General features: G+C 37.6%; 2 protein-coding genes across 5 annotated transcripts in view; one reads left to right on the top strand and one right to left on the bottom strand.

The window, feature by feature from the left end:
* Positions 1-20664, bottom strand: part of ELAPOR2 (endosome-lysosome associated apoptosis and autophagy regulator family member 2) — a 257866-nt gene that overhangs the window by 24099 nt on the left and 213103 nt on the right. The gene's annotated exons all lie outside the window — the stretch shown is intronic.
* GRM3 (glutamate metabotropic receptor 3) overlaps positions 1-20664 on the top strand; it is a 221522-nt gene that overhangs the window by 183987 nt on the left and 16871 nt on the right. Inside the window, exon 4 of one of the 2 annotated variants that reach the window (XM_055347599.2) lies at positions 11511-12577. The exons of the other annotated variant lie outside the window; for it this stretch is intronic. Coding sequence (XP_055203574.1) covers positions 11511-12577 — 1067 coding nt within the window. The remainder of the gene's footprint in view (positions 1-11510; positions 12578-20664) is intronic. 2 annotated transcript variants of the gene reach the window in all.

The following is a 20664-nucleotide window of genomic DNA, read 5'->3' as shown; positions in this document are numbered from 1 at the left end:
AGACTGTACTGGGCATTAAATTTTAGAATTTATGTTTATTGGACAAAACTAAGAAGCAGGTGAAAAGGTAAGCCACAGAGTAGATATTCACAACACATATATCTGAAAAGTACTCATATCTGGAAAATATAAAAAACTCATATAAATCACTTTTTTTTTTTTTGAGGCAGAGTTTTGCTCTTGTCCCCCAGGCTGGAGTGCAATGGCCCGATCTCGGCTCGTTGCAACCTCTGCCTCCCACATTCAAGCGATTCTCCTGCCCCAGCCTCCCGAGTAGCTGTTATTACAGGCGCCCACCACCATGGCCAGCTAATTTTAGTATTTTTAGTAGAGAAGAAGTTTCACTATGTTGGCCAGGCTGGTCTCAAACTCCTGACCTCAGGCTATCCACCTCCCAAAGTGCTGGGATTACAGGCATGAGCCACCATGCCCACAGTCAAATTTTTAAAAGAGAGAAAATTCCAGGCCGGTGCGGTGGCTCACGCCTGTAACCCCAGCACTTTGGGAGGCCAAGGCGGGCGGAACACAAGGTCAGGAGATGGAGACCATCCTGGCTAACACGGTGAAACCCTGTCTTTACTAAAAATACAAAAAATTAGCTGGGCGTGGTGGCAGGCACCTGTAGTCCCAGCTACTCGGGAGGCTGAGGCAGGAGAATGGTGTGAACCCGGGAGGCAGAGCTTGCAGTGAGCCGAGATCGTGCCACTGCACTCCAGCCTGGGCGACTGAGCAGAACTCCGTATCAAAAAAAAAAAAAAAAAATCCAATACAAGTGGACTGGAAAAGGTACTTTATAAAAGGGTATTTATAGACATTTGATTGACTTATGAAAAGGTGCTCAATATTATTAGGCATTGGGGAATGCAAATTAACTACCAAAAAATCACGATGAGATACCGGTACATTTTCACTCAAATATCTAAAATTAAATGACATCATTATTAAGCATATGAAGCAACTGAAACTCACATACAATTTACTATTATATACAAATACATACACACTATATACACATATACACACTTTTGCACATACACATATAGGCATATTTCAGAAATATTTTACATTCAGTTCTAGGCCATTGCAATAAAGCAAAATTCACGATAAAGCAAGTTACATAAATTTTTTGGTTTCCAGTGCATATAAAAGTTATATTTACACTATACTGTAGTTTATAAAGTGTACAGTAGCATTATGTATTAAAAACAATGTATATACCTTAATTTAACAATACTTTATTGCTAAAAAATGCTAACAATCATCCCAGCCTTTAGCAAGCCATACTCTTTTTGCTGATTGATGGTCTTGCCTCAGTGTTGATGGCTGCTGACTGATTAGGGTGGTGGTTGCTGAAGACTGAGGTGACTGTGGCAGTTTCTGAAAATAAGAAAACAAGGAAGTTTGCCACAATAATTGAATCTTCCTTTCGCAATATTTCTCTATAGCGTGTGATGCTGTTTGACAGCATTTTACCCACAATAGAACTTTCAAAATTGGAGTCAGTTCTCTCAAATCCTGCCACTGCTTTATCAACTAAGTTTATGTAATATGAAATCCTCTCTTGTCATTTCAACAACGTTCACGGCTTCTTCACCAGGTGTGGATTCTATCTCATGAAACCACTTTCTTTGCTCATCCATAAAAAGCAACCCCTCATCTGTTTTAGTTTGATCATTTAGTTTGCAGCAATTCAGCCACATCTTCAGGCTCCACTTCTAATTCTGGTTCTCTTGCCATTTCCACCTCATCTGCAGTGACTTCCTCCACTGAAGTCTTGAGCCCTTCAAAGTCTCATGAACCATCCTCTCCTAGCTTTTTCTTCTGCAATTCCTCAGCTTTCTCAGACTTCAAATAATTGAAGATAATTAGGACCTTGAGCTGGATTAGGCTTTGGTTTAAGGGAATCTTGCGTCTGATTTGATGTTCTACCCAGACAAGTAAAACTTTCTCCATATCAGCAATAAGACTCTTTCACTTTCTTACCATTTGTGTGTTTGCTGGAGTTGCGCTTTTAATTTCCTTCAAGAACTTTTCTTTTGCATTCACAACTTGCTTAACTGGTGCAAGAGGGCTAGTTTTGAGCCTATCTCAGCTTTCAACATGCCTTCCTAAGCTTAATCGTCTCCAGCTTTTGACTTTAAGCGATTCTTTCTTTCACTTGAACACTTACAGACCATCATAAGGTCATTAATTGGCCTAATGCAAATATTGTTGTGTCTCAGGGAATAGGAGGCCTGAGGCAAGGGAGAGAGATAGGGGAATGGCCAGTCAGTGAAGCAATCAGAATCAGCAATCACAACATTTATTAAGATCACCATCTGACCTGGGTACAGTTTGCGGCACCTGAAAACATTTATAATAATAGCATCAAAGATCACTGATCACAGATCACTATTACAGATATAATAATAATGAAAAAGTTGAAATATTGCAAGAGGAGTTGCCAGAAAGTGACACAGACACATGAAGTGAGCGCATGCTGTTGGAAAAATGGTACTGATAGACTTGTTCGATGCAGGGTTGCTACAAACTTCCAATTTGTAAAACAAAACAAAAAAGGAATATCTGTGAAGCACAATAAAGCAAAGTACAATAAAATGAGCTATGCTTATATATGTATATCCCAAAATTTATATACAAGAGTCTTCAAGGTAGCATGCAGAAAATGCTGTCAGTGCCTCACTTGTATCTTCTTACCACTCACTATTCTCAGACATGCCAATGGCTTCTCAATAGAAGTATCTGTGACTCTCTGCCAGAGAGCTTTGTCTGGTCAGACAGGCTCTACCTATAGAGAACATACCCAAAATGCCATGAAGTTACCACTCTACCATAAACCAATGACAAATGAGAGTTGTCCTATCCGAGCTGATGAGTAAGCTGGGGTTTTATGTCCCAATTTCCACTCCACTGTCTCCCACAAGGCCCCAATGAGGCTGAGACCCACTTGCCCTCAGTAGTAACTTGGTCATTGACACATCCTGTATTGGATTCATTCCTGTTTGTCTTATTTCTCCATTGCCCTATAACCTCCCAAATCAACTACTTGAATTCAAATTTAGTCTTGGGGTTTGCTTCTAGGATAACCCAGCTAAAGATAGAACATTGTTTATATAAGCTAAAAATTGAAAGAAAAATTTTTTAAAAATGTCCATCAACAAAAGAATGGATAAATTGTGGCACATCATATGATAAAATACTATGCATCAATAAAAATAAACTAGAGCTCCCCATCACTACATGATGAATGAATTTCATAAAGCTTAATTTTGAGCAAAAGATGTTAGATACAAAATAATACATACTTACATTAATATAAAGTTCAATATCAGGCAAAATAGTCTGTGGTTGTTATGGGTTGAATTGTGTTCCCCAAAAACAGATATTTTGAAGTCATAATCCTAGTATCTCACAATATGACCTTATTTGCAAATAGTGCTTATACAGGTAACCAAGTTAAAATAAGGTCATTAGGGTGGGCCCCAGTCCAATATGTCTGGTGTTCTTACAAAAAGGGAAAATATAAACACAGAGACACAAGGAGAACACTGTGTGAATGTGGAAGATCAGAGTAATGCATTAACAAGCCAAGGAACACCGAAGATTGCCGGCATACCACCAGGAGCTAAGAGAGAGGCATGGGAGAGATTCTCCCTCACAGCCCTCAGAAGAAACAAACCTTGCTGACACCTTGATTTCAGGCAGACCACGAGCCAATAAACCTCTGTCATCTCAAGCCACTCAGTTTGTGGTACTTCGTTATGGCAGCCCTAACACACTAATACAATGGTTGTAGAAAGTAAGATAGTGATTGCCTTTGGGGCTGAGGAAGGGTGGAATGATAGGGACGGGAACAAGGGAACTGGTAATGCTCTGTTTCTTAACAGTCACAGTGTTACATGTGTGTGTTCACTTCATGATAACCCACTTTTTCAAAATGCTTTTTTTTGTATGCATTAAAACTCAATGAAAAATTTTAAAAATCTAAACACTTATTAGAGCAGATGAGAAAAAAGCAGTACACTGTGTAATGAAGAGGGCAAGAGTTGGGAAAAAGAAGGTAGGAAAAAAATGTGATAGTATCTGTAGTTCACATTAAAGAAGGTCCCTAAGCACTGAGTCCCTAAGCACTGAGCATTGAACCCTAAGTGGTTCAATGACCACTATGGACTTTCAGCTCAAATAAATCAGGTTAGCCCTGTCCCCTGAATTGCAGGTAGGAGGATTGGAATCTCCATAATTTCCACTCATTTCTATTTTCCCTATGCCCGTACCTCCCCATTCTTCCTTCTTAGTCTGAGAGTAGATTGTTTCTGAGTTGCCTAGAGTATTGACAATTTCAACAATAATATGTAGAATCTAGATAGAAAAACCAGTAAAATTTATAATGAAGACTAACCATGGTAACATTTCAAGGGAACTGAAGAGAGTCCTCTTCAAAAGTCATAGCACCATTAAAAAAAAAAAAAAGCTATTTCAGTATCTTTTCTCAAACATTCACTTTCTCTGTGGCATGTTACGTATTTACTGAGTGTTTTCCACACGTAAGACTGAGCACTGAAGACATCTAAGTGGTGCTTTGTCCCAGCTGTTACACTCAGCTGATGACTGTGAGAAAGGCTTCAGTGATTTTGTTCCTAATCAGTAAGTAAACTAATTACTGACAGCCAGTGATTCATTCTTATTCTTTCCTATCTTCTTGCTGCATGAGGTTCATAAAAGATTTTGTTTGCTCTAACCAAAGGATTTTGGTTTCTTTACCTCTTGACTTCTAACACAGTCTTTCCAGGGAGATGACACTGTTTTTCACCTATATCTTAATTCTGATTCATCAGATTAGTTCACAGAAACATTAATGAGGCCCAGGTTGTAAAATTGGAGCCATGTTCCTGCTTGTAGCCTTTTTTTTTTTTTTTTGAGTTGGAGTTTCACTCTTGTTGCCCAGGCTGGAGTGCAATGGCGCGATCTCAGCTCACTGCAACCCCTGCCTCCCGGGTTCAAGTGATTCTTCTGCCTCAGCCTCCCAAGGAGCTGGGACTACAGGTGTGCCACCACATCCAGGTAATGTTTTGTATTTTTAGTAGAGACAGGGGCTTCACCATTTTGTCCAGGCTGGTCTTGAACTCCTGACCTCAGATGATCCACCTGTCTCAGCCTCCCAAAATGCTGGGATTACAGGAGTCAGCCACTGCACCCGGCCACTGCTAGTAGCTTTTGCAATCTTTATCAGTGTTTATGAATATGAACCCAAGCAGTGGAGGTAATATTCCCTTTACTGAAGGCCTAAGAGCCACACTATTCTCTTACCTTAATTGGACTTCTGTCTGAGAAGAAAAAAATAATGAATTTAATTTCTCCTGCCATTGACTTATGATATCTTTAAGGTGTAGACTTGCTGCCTCTCTACCAAATGATTCCTAGGAGGACTGGTCACCTTGGTATTCAAGCCAAGTTCCCATTTGAAACTGGGGTCAGAACTAATTGGATAATGAGCTAACCCGAGAAATGATTCTCCTGACCCAAAGCCACATCCGACTCCTTCCGAAAGTGAAGACCTGATTTTGAAGCACCCGAGTGATGAGGAGCTTGAAATTAGAGTTTGGAGAAGGTTGTAAGTCTTTTATAAAATATTCTTCCATCTTCCTGGTTGTTCTTTTTCTTCCCCTTCTAGTTTGGTTTCTTTCATGCTGTTGCAACACCAGTGAAAGGTGAAGTGATGTATTTTTCCATTTCTGATGATGCTTACTCCCATGGTGAGACTTAACTTGAGAAACAGCAAATTCCCTGGAGTTTCTTCACGCTAAAGAACTCTGCATATTCTCACTCATAGGTGGGAATTGAACAATGAGAACACACGGACACAGGAAGGGGAACATCACACTCTGGGGACTGTTGTGGGGTGGGGGGAGGGGGGAGGGATAGCATTGGGAGATATACCTAATGCTAGATGACGAGTTAGTAGGTGCAGCGCACCAGCATGGCACGCGTATACATATGTAACTAACCTGCACATTGTGCACATGTACCCTAAAACTTAAAGTCTAATAATAATAATAATAATAAAGAAAAAAAAGAACTATACAACTGATTGTTGGAGAATCATGGTTTCAGTTCACAGAGTTCTATTTTCCTAGTGAGTCATTTGACTTAGAGGCAACTCTAAATGCACCAGGAAGGCAACAGGATCAATACACTAGGGCTTCAAGCTCTCTGCCACTTGAAGCCACTCCAGCAGCACCTAAGAGCTTGCTTTTCTTACCTGCTTCCTCATTACCGAGGTCAATATTGCCATTGCGTTCGAAAGAACCGTTCAAGAACAGGATTTTTTCTCACATGTGGAATATTTGACAGATGTGGTTCACCTTTTTCTTCTTGGTTCTTATTTCATTCTTTCTCATTCTAGTACAGACACAGCAACCTAAGGATCTTTATTACAAGCTAAGGAGCAGAGCATTTCTTCTCAAAATGGCTTTTTTTTGTTTAGAATTTGTAATGTATGCATTTGAAGTAATTTGTTTTATGTATTTGAAGGATTTAGAAACTAGACTGAATTTTGTTACATACTTTACACATGTAACAAAACAAATTTAGTAAAAGGTAAATGTATTAAAAAATAAAATTCCACCAAAAGTAGCATTTGTTTATTCACCACCCACTTTTCAAGCAGTTGTTCCAATATTTGCAGCAGCATTATTTTTGTAATTTATTTACTTTAAAGCTACTCTGCCTGACCTTGCTTAATTATCTTTATACTATTTTAATTTTATAATTTCTTTTTTATCAAAATAATACATGTACATAGTTTTTACAGGAATATAAACACACTTACAAGAAATCAGAAAAGTTTCTTGCTTCATCCTTCCCCAAGCTAAGTCTACTCTTCACTGGTGTTCACTTTGCCTTTCAATAATGTTTACCCTCCATTTTCTCTTTCTGGAACTCTTGTTGGTTACATGTTGAAATTCCACAGAGTAATTCTTTTCCTGTTGTATTTTCTACTTGCCGTCACAGCATTTTGGTCAAACTTTGAGATTTTTCTCAAATTTATCTTTCAGTCTTTATGTTAATTCTATTTCTGCTATTTGCCTTCCAAAAGCTCATTCTTGTTCCCCAAATATTCATTTTAAGGATATCTTGTGCCTACCTCATGGATGCAATATCTTCACTTATCTCTCTTGAGCATATTAATGTTTTGAAGACTTTGACTTTCACATCCTGCATTGCTCTGCTTTCTCCATTTTTTTTTTTTTATTTTCTGGTTGTTTTAGTCTCTTTCAATCAGTTTTATTGTTTGTTAAGTACACTAATTTTAAGAACTTTATATTCAAAAATTGCTATGAGAACAGTGAATTATTTAAAGATATAAAACATATTACTTTAGAAGTGCTTACCAGAAATTATCTAATAACATCAAGGGAACATTGGTAGAGGTTGGGTGCATACTTGATAATAATGAAATTAATAACACAGTAAGAACCTGAGGGTTCTTATTCTTACATCTGATATCAAATGAGTTAAAATATTCAATATTTTTCTTATTTGTAACATGAAAGGAGTTCCTAAAATTCTTAAAGAACTTTCTCTAATCATAGAATAAACAAATTTAGTTTTATGTGACATAAGAATTCTGATATTGATTACTATACCTGAAAATATAGTAATAATGTTTCAACTCCTGTGTTCACTTGTCCTAACCAATACTAAAATTTAGTATAACACTGTGGTAGTTATAAAATGACCATACAACTGTGGAAAGAGACCAAGAGAAACAAGAAATGGTATAAAAATTTGGGTATCAGGGGATTTAATATATGACAAGTATTATAAATCAGTGGAAAATTATTAACTTAGTACTTTATAATTTTCACTTATAAATTATTGTATGGTAATATACATTTTAAAAGGTGTACGATATTTTATTATTTAGTATGTAAATTGTTAGCCATTTGAGAAAAAAAATGAATTGAAATCCTAACTCATACTTTAAAGTAAATTTGAAGTGCATTACATTTTTGAATATAAAAAGGAAAGCCATAAAAGTAGTAGAAAAAGGTTTAGATAAATATTTTAATAATCTTGGAGTAGGAAAGGATTTTTTGGACTGATAAGTAAACTAGTAGTTATAAGAAAGAGATGGATAGAATCAGTTACCTAAAGTTTTAGCAATCTGTTTGGGAAAAAGCACAAAGTTAGAAGAATCTTTCCAACATATATATATACATATATGACAAGTACTTAATATGTTCAGTTTATATACAGCTCTTACCGTTTTTTTTAATTTTGAGATGGGATCTCACTCTGTCACTCAGGTTGGAGTACAGTGACACAATCTTGGCTCACTGCAACCTCTGCCTCCCAGACTTAAGTGATCCTCCCACCTCAGCCTCCTGAGTAGCTGGGAACACAGGCATGTGCCACTACACCCTGCTAACTTTTTGTATTTTTGGTAGAGATGAGGTTTCATCACATTGCCCAGGCTGGTCCTGAACTCCTGAGCTCAAGCGATCCACCTACCTCAGCCTCCCAAAATGCTGGGATAACAGATATGAGCCATCACACCTGGCCTACATATTAATTTTTAAAAACATATAAACACCCCAAAAGAAAACAAGTGAAAAATGTGTGAACCAGAAATTCACAAAATAAATACATATAATTTTTAAAAATATTAAGATACAACCAGACCCTCTAAAAGTCAAAGAAATAAATACAGATTAAAATAAGATGTGTTTCCTGTCAGTTTGTCAATTATTAAAAAGATAAAAATACCTAAGGTTAGTAAGATTGTGGAGAATGGACATTCCCATACAATGCTCATGGGAGTATTAGTTGGTAAAACAAAACCAAACAACAAACAAAAAACAGCTTTCCTTGGCAAGCCAGTAATCTGTAGCTAAATTTTTAAAGAACCTACGCTTCGACCTGACAGTTTTTCTTCTATGAATTTGCTCTAATAACTAGATAATGAGGTTTATAAAGGGAAAACCTTAGAAACAACATAAATGTTAAAACTATAAGAATATTTAAGTAGCTTGGTACTTAGGTACAAGATAATAGTATACAGCTATTGAAAATAAAGATAATTTATTAAAAGATTAATTTTTAAAAAAATTCTCAATATTTCACTAAGTAAAAATATACATTACAAAACAATAGCTAAGTATAATCATGCCTACTAATGGAAGTGTGGGGAAAAGGATGGAGGAGCAGGGTCTGGATTAGGTCAGAAGTGAGGTTTGGATAAAGCAGTAGGTAGAATTGAATAACATCTCCCTCCTCCCATCTTCTCCCTCCCTGTCCCTCAGTAGGTCTCACTTTTATGAGCAGCTTTCCTTTTTCGTGAAGTTCTTTTTATTACTTTTATTATCATTATCACTAACATATATGTTAAGTGCTTACTGTGTGGCAGGCATTGTGCTTAACATGTTATATGATTTATCTCATCAAATCATCAAAAGAACTCTTATTCCCAATTTGCAAATTAGGAAACAGAGTCAGAAAGGTCCTTGCTGAAGGACACACAATTATTAAAAGACAGAAACGAGAATCACACAAAGTCCATCTAACCCCAAAACTACACACTCAACTACTACATCACCCTGTGTTACAATGAACTTGAAACCAATTCACAACTGGAGTACAGACACAAACAGATATATGTGATGGGTTTGTGAAGTGTGGTAGAAAGGAGGTGGAGGTTGGTAAAGTCAAATTGTAGGGTGAGATAACAAGAACACTACAAAGAAACAAATAACAATAAGTGAATAATAAATTGGGCATATAATATTTATAACAGAACTTGATTCTGGTATGAGTTTTATTATAAACTACCCAACCCAGCCCTCTAGGGGCACCTATATCCTTTAGACAAGAGAGGGCTATTTTGTAAAATATAAAGTCCTCTTTTTACCGAGAGCCCAAGTAATTCATTGAAGGATCCTTTTAGCCCATACAATAACTGGATCCAGTTTTCCCTAAACAGTGTTTCCTGGACAGTGTTTCCCTGTAAGTTAGAGCAGCCTGAGCCTCAGAGAAGGTGGAATGAAGCTCGCAGGGGAGGCAACAAAGACAGCCAATACTCACAGGGTCAGACACTGCAGCGTCCTCTAAATTCCAATCTCTCTTTCCATAGTACGGAAGTAGCTGAGCACATTAGCTAAGCTACATTTTTACAGCCTCTTTTAAGGTTGAGTGTGTCCCTGTGACTAATTTCTAATCAATGAAGTATGAATGGAAATATGTGCCATACCTTCTTTATACTCTCTGCTTCTGCTGGGTGGATGCTGATGAAGAGGAGGGCCTAGGCAGGGGCACAGCTTCACTAAGCAGTGGCACAGCTTCACTAAGCAGTGGCACAGCTTCAAGATGGAAGGAATCTGGGGTTTTGAATCACAATGTGAAGGACAGACACCCAGCAACCAAAATCTTAGACTGCTACATGAGGGAGAAATAAACAGTTTGGGGTCTATTTACCAACACAGGCAAGCCTACCATGAGTAACAGAGTTTCTCTATGTGTCACATAGGTATCAGCAACATTTGTCTTCTAAGAAAAGAGTAAAGATTGGCAGTGAAATAGTAGCACACAGTAGTAGAACAGAGTATGTGGCATAGAAATGGGTGATCAGAGGGGTGGTGTATGTTGGCAAGACAAACATGATGAGCAGCAGCTAGAAGAGAGGAAGCATGTATGCTCAGAGAGCTTCTGCTCTTAGGGACTTGCAGAATCCTGTAAGAAAGAGACAGGGTTGAGGGTGGCCCATTTGGCTGAGTGCTACTGACCCTGTTCACTTAGGAACTTTCAAAGTCTACTTACCTAGATTCTACATACAGCTAGGTTGTATGTATTTGTGTGAATATGAGCATGCTGTATATAGACACAGGCATATATGTAGTCAGAATTAATGTCAATATTAAATTTAATATCCAAAATATTAAACTATTAGAGTTGAAGTATGATAGGTAGTTCAATTTTTTTCTTTCTGAATCATCTGAACTATTGAAAAGAATCATATCATGCATCTGTAATGAAAAAAATGTTTTTTATTTTGAAGCAGAAAAATTCTTCCTGTTTTATATTTTCATGAAAATATTTAAGATGGGAAACATTTTATTGGCTGTACATAAATAAATATGTAATAAGAATGAGACACAATGTTTTGTCCGATTCTTATCATGAAGTCTTTCAAGAAGGGAATACATGCCCATCATAAAACATATGACTACATGTTTGTAAATCCCCCATTACATAATAAGCATTGTATTGTATTCATGATTATCACTGGTACTTGGCACCCTTTGATACTCAGTAATGGTAAGTGAATGAATGTATAAATGCATGAGCACTTTAGTAGCTTTTGAAGTGTAACTTTCAATGGTAACTGATAAATTATTTCAGCCTTGGAATCACCATTTCCTGTTATTTCAGTGTATGGCATAAAGTAATTGACTAATCACACGTAAGACACCTAAACAAGTGTTCTTTTTTTTCTTTCACTTTACATATCACAGCTCCATTCAACCCAAATAAAGATGCAGATAGCATAGTCAAGTTTGACACTTTTGGAGATGGAATGGGGCGATACAACGTGTTCAATTTCCAAAATGTAGGTGGAAAGTATTCCTACTTGAAAGTTGGTCACTGGGCAGAAACCTTATCGCTAGATGTCAACTCTATCCACTGGTCCCGGAACTCAGTCCCCACTTCCCAGTGCAGCGACCCCTGTGCCCCCAATGAAATGAAGAATATGCAACCAGGGGATGTCTGCTGCTGGATTTGCATCCCCTGTGAACCCTACGAATACCTGGCTGATGAGTTTACCTGTATGGATTGTGGGCCTGGACAGTGGCCCACTGCAGACCTAACTGGATGCTATGACCTTCCTGAGGACTACATCAGGTGGGAAGACGCCTGGGCCATTGGCCCAGTCACCATTGCCTGTCTGGGTTTTATGTGTACATGCATGGTTGTAACTGTTTTTATCAAGCACAACAACACACCCTTGGTCAAAGCATCGGGCCGAGAACTCTGCTACATCTTATTGTTTGGGGTTGGCCTGTCATACTGCATGACATTCTTCTTCATTGCCAAGCCATCACCAGTCATCTGTGCATTGCGCCGACTTGGGCTGGGGAGTTCCTTCGCTATCTGTTACTCAGCCCTGCTGACCAAGACAAACTGCATTGCCCGCATCTTCGATGGGGTCAAGAATGGCGCTCAGAGGCCAAAATTCATCAGCCCCAGTTCTCAGGTTTTCATCTGCCTGGGTCTGATCCTGGTGCAAATTGTGATGGTGTCTGTGTGGCTCATCCTGGAGGCCCCAGGCACCAGGAGGTATACCCTTGCAGAGAAGCGGGAAACAGTCATCCTAAAATGCAATGTCAAAGATTCCAGCATGTTGATCTCTCTTACCTACGATGTGATCCTGGTGATCTTATGCACTGTGTACGCCTTCAAAACGCGGAAGTGCCCAGAAAATTTCAACGAAGCTAAGTTCATAGGTTTTACCATGTACACCACGTGCATCATCTGGTTGGCCTTCCTCCCTATATTTTATGTGACATCAAGTGACTACAGAGTAAGTCTTTGATTGTTTCTTATTTTTCTTGTTCTTTCTCCTCCAGTGTTTCTTTTGTAGTATTTAAAATAGACTCCTTTTATTTCATCTCAACGAGTTGGGTAATTTCAAATGCCAGGATGAGCCTGTATATTATATGTTAAAATTAATTATGTATGTAGATAGCATTTAATTAGTACCTACCACATGCAGAGCACTGTGCTAGGCACAGAGGGGAAGAGAAATATAAATGATATGGTCATTTACCCAATTTATAATCTAGTGGGAGATAAAATGTAATACACGTACACATAATGTTAATTAAACTTAAAAAGTGATTGACAATAGAATAAAACATAAACTAAGAATCTAATTGTGAATCTCTTTGAGAATACTTTAAATTAGATATAGGAGGACTTGGCTACCATGGATCAATCTGTAAATTAAAATACACTTGCAATATTAAGCCAGGATAAGTTTAAAGATAGAAACTTTCACTCATGCTTCATTATTTCTCTAAAACAGATTAAAATACAATGTTAATTTGCTATGTCTTTTCTATAGCTTTAGTTATATATACATATATATTTTTCTTTAACTAGTTAAAAATTTTACTGTACATATCCAGGTAACCTAATTAACATATAATAGGGTATTAGTAATATACAGTTCAAATTTATGGGCTCCCTTATAATTACCATCTCTTTTGAAAGAAACTTCTTCATTCCATTATAATATTCCAAACTGTTAAAATGCTACATAAAATGTAGCATTTTATAATTCTGATTTCAGTATCTTACAATGAGTGAGTATAAGAATGTTTCTCTCTTCAGGTATTTGTTTTTTATTCTCTATGTTTCTTAAATTGTCAGAGATTAAAGTTTTCCAGAAGCATAATGGTTTACTTGCTGCACCATGATTTCACAAAATGAAGTACCTCCATAAGTTGTAAAAATCCTCAAATCTGCTGTTTACCAGCAATTCCTACATAGCCAAAATCTAGAAAATTGCAGCCCAAAAAGAAGACAGAGTAGATACAAAATTTCAGTTAGATAGGAAGAATAATTCAAGAGGTCTGTTGTATAACATGGTGACTACACTGTATTCTTAAAAATCACTGAGGGTCAATTTTTAAGAGCTTTTAGCATAAAAAATGGTAAGTATGTGAAGTAATGCATATGTTAATTAGCTCTATTTACCCATTCCACAATGTATACATATTTTAAAACATCATGTTGTACATAAATGTATACAATTGTTCTTTGCCAATTAAAATAGATAAATACTTTTGTTAAAAAAAGGCAAATCTGTTTAAAGCTTGGAATCAAGATGTTGGCAAAGTATATTGTATCTAGTCGCTGTAAATTATTCACAACTATGTAACTGAAACCTATGGGCTACATTAAGGGATGAACAATAAAGATGAAGAAGGTAAGTTCAATGTTGTGGGGCAAGACTACCCATAAAAATTTTGGAAAATTTTAAAAAGAGGAAACATCAGAGCTGGATCGGCAAAGTCAAAGAGTGGAGTATATGAACTACAGGGGAGTTGGAGTGTTAGAATTTGAGGATTAACATGGAGAATTATAGTTAATGTATTGTAATGCCCCATCTCTATCTTTTGTCTTTATATATACATCTAGTCCCATATATCTGCAGGATTTTTTTTTTAAGTTTTTAGGAAGCCACTCTTAGCAGACATGATTTGGAGTACTGGGACTGCAAAGTAGTTATAATACTAATTATTTTGTCCTGGACATATGATTTGAAACTCTTCATTGTCAAAAGAGCTGGTTAAAAAAATGACAGAGCAGAAAATACTACTGAGAATAAACATAAATAACATTATAAAAATTTAATTTTATTGAGTGAATTAGCATTTACTTCTAAGACACACAAAAAATGACTTTCTTCTTTACATGATAGCAACAGAGTAGAACAACTGACTGAATGGAATTAGCTGAAGACACCAGAACTTTCACCACATAGAAGAAGTCATAAGGCAAATGAAATGGGACAGAGTTTGTGGAATAGAGTTTTTTAAGGTCCGTGATAATTAAGGTATCCAGTGATGCTAAGATCATTTAAAGTCTCAGAAATAATGCCAATCCTAAGTTTACAAAAGAAATGAGAAAGGTAGACTGAAGCCTCCAATGTAGTGGTTTTCAAATTTGGCTGCATATTGAATCAACTGTGTAGCATTAAAAAAATATTGATACCTGGTACACAGCCTCAGAGATTCTGATTTAATTGGCCTGGCCTGTGGCTTGGGCATCAGGATTTTTCAAAGCTTCCCAGGTAACTCTGATTTGCAGCCAGGATTGAAAACCTCAGCTCTAATAAATCACATGCTCTTCTTATCCCACCAATATGTCTAGTTTAGCCTGTACTGTTTTGAAATACTTGTCAAAGTTAGAAACTTGAGAAACTTTACATAAATATCCAGATTCTTGGTTTTTCTTAACAAAGTAAAAACGTAAGCCCAAATTCCTACACTCAACAATTAGCTGGACCTGAGTAGTGCTCACCCCTGAAGACAGAGCACTCTTATTCCTGTTGCCCCTATCTCCCACTGATCTCTGAATTCTCACACCTGGTCCCTTTCGCTTATGAACTTTCATAGACCCTGTAAGCATTTGAACTTGGGAACCTTGCTCTAGAAATTCCAGAACAAGACTGAGATTTAAAATTTCCCAGAGGAAAACCGAGTGGTTCAGACAGAATTAGCAGCAATAATTTAAGAGCAGCTGAAAAAATTTTGAGCATCAAACAGTCAACAAGGTTTATATCTCAGTACTTTGCCACCCATTGTGAGTTATAAATAAACATAAGGCACGATTCCAGTCTTCACAAAGTTTATATCTCAGCTGGAAGAAAGATATTAAACAAGAAAGAATTCAAGAATTATAAACACAGAATAGCTTATAATTAAATTGATGATATAAACTCTAAATACCTGTGGGCTCCATAAGAGTTATATGGGTAATATCATGATCTTTCCAGGATTACTTCTTGAAGACGGGATTTTTACCCCGTAACCTTGGCGGGCCAATGCAACTAAGGTATTTAGAGAATATAGGGAATATTCTGGAGACAGGACAGGAATGAACCAACCAGAAGGAAGCCGTATCAGTCTTACTCAGTTGGAAAATGGGCCGGGGGCAGGGCTGGTTCATTTAGATAATGTTTAAGGGCTTTGAGATCTTGAGTTTGTTTTGTTTTGGTTATTTGCTTGGGCAAAAAAGTGACATGATGAAAGGCAAGAGGGAAACAAACCTTCCTGATCAACTTACTCTGCTAGATGCTTTAAGTACATGAGCTCATTTATCTTCATTTTGATAAAATTTGGAAGTAAATTTTATTATCCATTAGAAAGATGAGTAAACAGAGGATAATGACCTTCCCAGGTGGCACAGTTATGAAATAGTAGTTTTTCTGATTCAAATCCATGCCCTTCATACTGTATCACAGATGCATCCATAATATGAAGGACAGATTTGAAAGGGTAAAGTCTAGATCAAGGAGGACTAATTGAAGCTCTTATAGGAATTCAATACAGAGCAAACAAGAAATTCAGTCGGAAAAAAAATTTCAAAGGATTTTTGAGAAACTATCCGAGTCATCTCCTGCTGTATCGCAACTAACCATTCTCAGATAGTTTAAGAATCAAACACTGAGTCATTGGGATCTAATACATAGCTTAAATTGTGTAAATAAAAATTCAGCCATGTTTGAGTGGAAAGTTATCCATAAAGGAATTCATTTATAGTAATTACTGAGTGTTTTGTTCATGTCTTCCAAAAAATATTTGAGGACTTATTATAGGCCTTGGAGATACTGTTATCAACATAGGCAAGTCTCTCCTCTTTTGTAACTTACAGTCTAGTGGAGAATGAGGTGAAGATGGAGATGGAGCATAAATAATGAATGAATGAAAACGCAGGCTCATTCAGTAGTGAATGCTGTAATGAGATTTTTTAAAAATCGCCTTGAAAAGCGGGTTACTGCAGTTTATCTCAAATTTTAACGTGCATGCAAATCACCTGGGGATCTTGTTGAAATAAAGATTCTGATTCAGTAAGAAAGGATGAGGACCAAGAATCTCGATATCAGCAAGCTCCCAGGAAATGGAGATGCTACTAGACTAAGGACCATACTTGGAGTGTCAAGACTCTAGGTTCTTTTGGGGGTTGGAGCAGATGAAACAATTTACCTAGAGTAGGCAGAGTCTTGGGAATTGACTCTAGAATTTTGACAAGGTTCAAATACTTACAAAGGAATTCCTATTTTCCCATGTTGACTATTTTGAAGATTCAAAAATATATATTATATCTCAAATTATTTAAAAAAAATTGTGTCACCCCTACTTTGCTGGTACCTATTTCATAATATTCCACTGAAGAAAATATTCCACTGAAGGGAGGCAGCCAGACATTGGAATTCTATGTGCTATGAAGATGAAACAGCAAGTTCAAACACTCTTAAACAAAAATATCTTAGAAAAGAAAAGCATATGGCTACAGTTTAATGACTAAATGGAAGAGTGATTTGATATGAGAAATAGGCAGGAGAGTTAAATCATGTAGGACTTTATAAGCCATAGCAAAGAGTTTAGATTTTATTCTATATGGAAAGGAAAATCACTGAAAGATTTTTAAGCAGGGGAGTTTATGATCTCACATTTTAGTAGAAAAAAATCAGGCTGCTGTAAAGACTCTATTACTACATGGCAAAAAGGCATAAATGAGGAGACTGGTTAGGAAGTTGAGGTGGGTACTGGGGTCAGAACCATCCCATAGTAGGATGTTAACAATGGAGATGGTTAGAAGTAGAGGTAGAACCTGTCAAGAACTGTGAAAGGTTTTTACCCTGTTGCAATCTACCAGGTTAGCCTGCCACAGTTTCAGGATCCTTGTGTCAGAAGACATGAGACTCCTGATTCAGAAACAAAGAACTTTATTACTCATAGCCATAGCAGTAGCCAGAGTATCAACACTTCTGTAGATTCCTTGAGTCCTGATTTCTTTTTTTTTCTTAGATGGAGTTTTGCTCTTGTCACCCAGGCTAGAGGGCAATGGTGTGACCTTGGGTTCAGGCAACCTCTGCCTCCTGGATTCAAGCGATTCTCCTGCCTCAGTCTCCGAAATATCTGGGATTACAGGCACATGCCACCACACTGGGCTAATTTTTGTATTTTTAGTAGAGACAAGGTTTTACCATGTTGGCCAGGATGGTCTCAAACTCCTGATCTCAGGTGATCTTCCCACCTCAGCCTCCCAAAGTGCTGGGATTACTGACGAGAGCCGCTGCACCCAGCCTCGTCCTGATTTCTACAAGGCAACGCAGAGCGGTCTAGCACACCTGCATAAGCAGTACTCAAAAGAGGATTTGCCTTAGGATCAAATATACAACAGCATGGTGCTGTTATTGATCCTATCCTTATTTAAAATGTTGACATTGTGTTCATCATGGGCTTAGCATTTTTGATGTTTTAAATATTGCATTATTGTCTTGATTAATGCATTTTTTATGCCTCCTTTAATTTGTATCTCAGGCAAGTGCCTCACTTGCTTCACACCAGCCCCAGCCCTACCTTTCCCCTAATAAGTTAGGATGGTGATTTGGGTGTGTGTCACCAACAAGGCATAAAATTTTGAGTTCCTCCCCTCTCTGAAGTTCCTCAGCATACTTAGTCTGGTGTGTATGGACTTCACCCACCCTTCAGGATGGGGAAATTTTAATCTAGCCTTAAGTAATATTTTCCTTAATCAGCTAAAATTAGGATGGGGGAGGGGAGTAGAGCAGCACAGTGAGAGAGCAGCTGCTTGCCAATAAATAAGACACATTTGTTTTCAGTTTTAAGCACTCAGCAGCTACCTATGGCTCAACCATATGAGGTCCAATATTTTTGTGCACCTAAAAGACTAAATTATGAAATAAGATCATCATTACTGTCACTATTGGCTTCAACTTTGATGACCCATTGACTAAGAAGCCAGAGCCTATAGCTTTCTGGCTGGAACTCATGGCTTGTGCACTTAACTAATTTGGCCTTTACTCACACAGCAAGTGTGTTTTGCTTCTTTTTGATACAAAATTAGCAGAGCATTTGCTCTCTCATCATGATAATATCTCTTAGGGTCTTGCCTTCTTTTAACGTAAGGGTTGGGGAAGTTTTCCAGGGCTGTCGCTGATGGTAGGAATTTGTCTAGATTTCTTTGCATACCTTTCTCATTCTTTGTCAACACTGTAAACCAATCCAGGTGAGTAAGCGCCCAAATACAAATCAGTGCCTCATCTATAGCTTCCCAGAAAGCTAAGTTCCACTGAAAAACAAACAAAACAAAACTCTGAATCCTTTGACTGTCATCTTGGAATTAATCTAAGTTTGGAATAAGAGACTACAGCTGGGGATTAATCCTTCAAGGGCCCAGCTGTTGCCATTCTTCCTTAACAAGCGTATGTGTCTTGCTGCCTCAACCTCCCAAGGAAACCAGTCAAAGTTCGAATGATTCACCTGGCTTCTACCTTCTCTGAAAGTCTCTCTCTCTCAATGCTCAGTGAAGGTACATGTCTCTGCAATTTTTGTGTAAAAGAGAGTGGAATTTTCTGCCTACCCAGGACAAATGTTAGTACTAGTTATTAGAATCAAGTGAATCTGAATCCAAATGGGGAGGAAATTCACCCCACTCTACCCTCCAGAGAAGAGTTAACAACAGCCAGGGCATCAGTCTAGCAGCTGAGTTTGAATCTAATTCCTGTTCCTCAACCTTCGACCACATCTCCAAATCCTTCTCCTTAACATGAAATAAAGTGGAACACTATTTATTCCTGGTTAATCATACAATTTGGTCAACATGTTTGCTACTGATTCCCACGGACTTCCTCAAATCCTGTTAATCAGCCCCTGAAACCCTCATATTTTCTTTCTGAAAAAGCCATGTGTCTGTTGGCCTTTCTTCCTCATTGTCAAAACTGTCAAAGACTGTAGTGCCTGAGATTTTACTATACTTACAAGGCAACAAGTTAGCCTACCACGGTTTTATTAATGCTAGCAAAAACCTTTATGACTCACAGCAATAGCAGTAGCCAGAGTGTCAGCATTTGCACAGGTTTCCTGAGTGCCACTTCTCACAGGGTTACACAAAGTAGTCCAGGTGACCCCTGTACCATCAGTGGGTTACATCACAGGAGAGGAACTCTGAGACTAGGGAACCTGAATCTTTTATAATGAATAGTATGCTGCCCTTTGTTCTAGAGGTAGGCACTGTCTCTATCTTCTAAAGCTCTTTGCTACACAAAATCCTTGAAAAGACATTCTGGAACAAAGGCAGTCAGAGCCTTGCTCACAAAATAACATGAGAGGCTCATGTAGAATAATTTCCCAACAGAATTTGCTGTTGGACTGGATGTGTAAGTGTAAAGGCAATGGTAAAGTCAAGGATGGTCTTTGGCTTGCACACTGGGTGGCATTTGGTGCCACTTAAAGAGTGACACTTGGTGAAAGGGACCAAATTTTGATTACATTATTACGATATGCCTATTTCATTACCAAAAGAATATGTCATGGTGGCAGTTGAATATTTAATTCTAGAAGCCCACAGTATAGGTCAAAACCAGTAATAATTGATTTGGACATCATCAATATTTAAGCCATGAAACTCAGTGGGATGGTGAAGAAAGAGAGTCCACAACTAAGCTCTGGGGAACTCCAGCACTTAAAGTTCAAGTAGAATAGATAACTAAGACAAAGAACAACCACTGAGGGAAAGATGTGTCCAGGAATCCAAAAGGAAGGAAGTGATTAACTGTGTCAAGCATTGCTGCGAGTTCGACAAAGATGAAAACAGAGCATCGTAAGCTGGTAGTATTCAAAGGGTCAGAACACAGAATTACAGATAAAAACAGACTTTTAATAGTGTGACTTACTGAAGGAACTGGATAACTGAAACTATGAGACTGATATTTGGGCTTTGTAATAAATAAAAGCTATTTCAATTTTATAACAGGTATACTGAATAAACATGGTGCACAAACTATGATAAAAATGCAATTTTAGTGCTCCTTCTATTATCTCTTCAGTATTTAGCAAGGGTAATCATCCCCCA

Source organism: Gorilla gorilla, chromosome 6, assembly GCF_029281585.2.
Source record: "Gorilla gorilla gorilla isolate KB3781 chromosome 6, NHGRI_mGorGor1-v2.1_pri, whole genome shotgun sequence".
Lineage (NCBI taxonomy): Eukaryota > Metazoa > Chordata > Mammalia > Primates > Hominidae > Gorilla > Gorilla gorilla.
The sequence above is the reverse complement of the archived record's forward strand: the minus strand, read 5'-3'. Positions and strand labels throughout refer to the sequence as shown.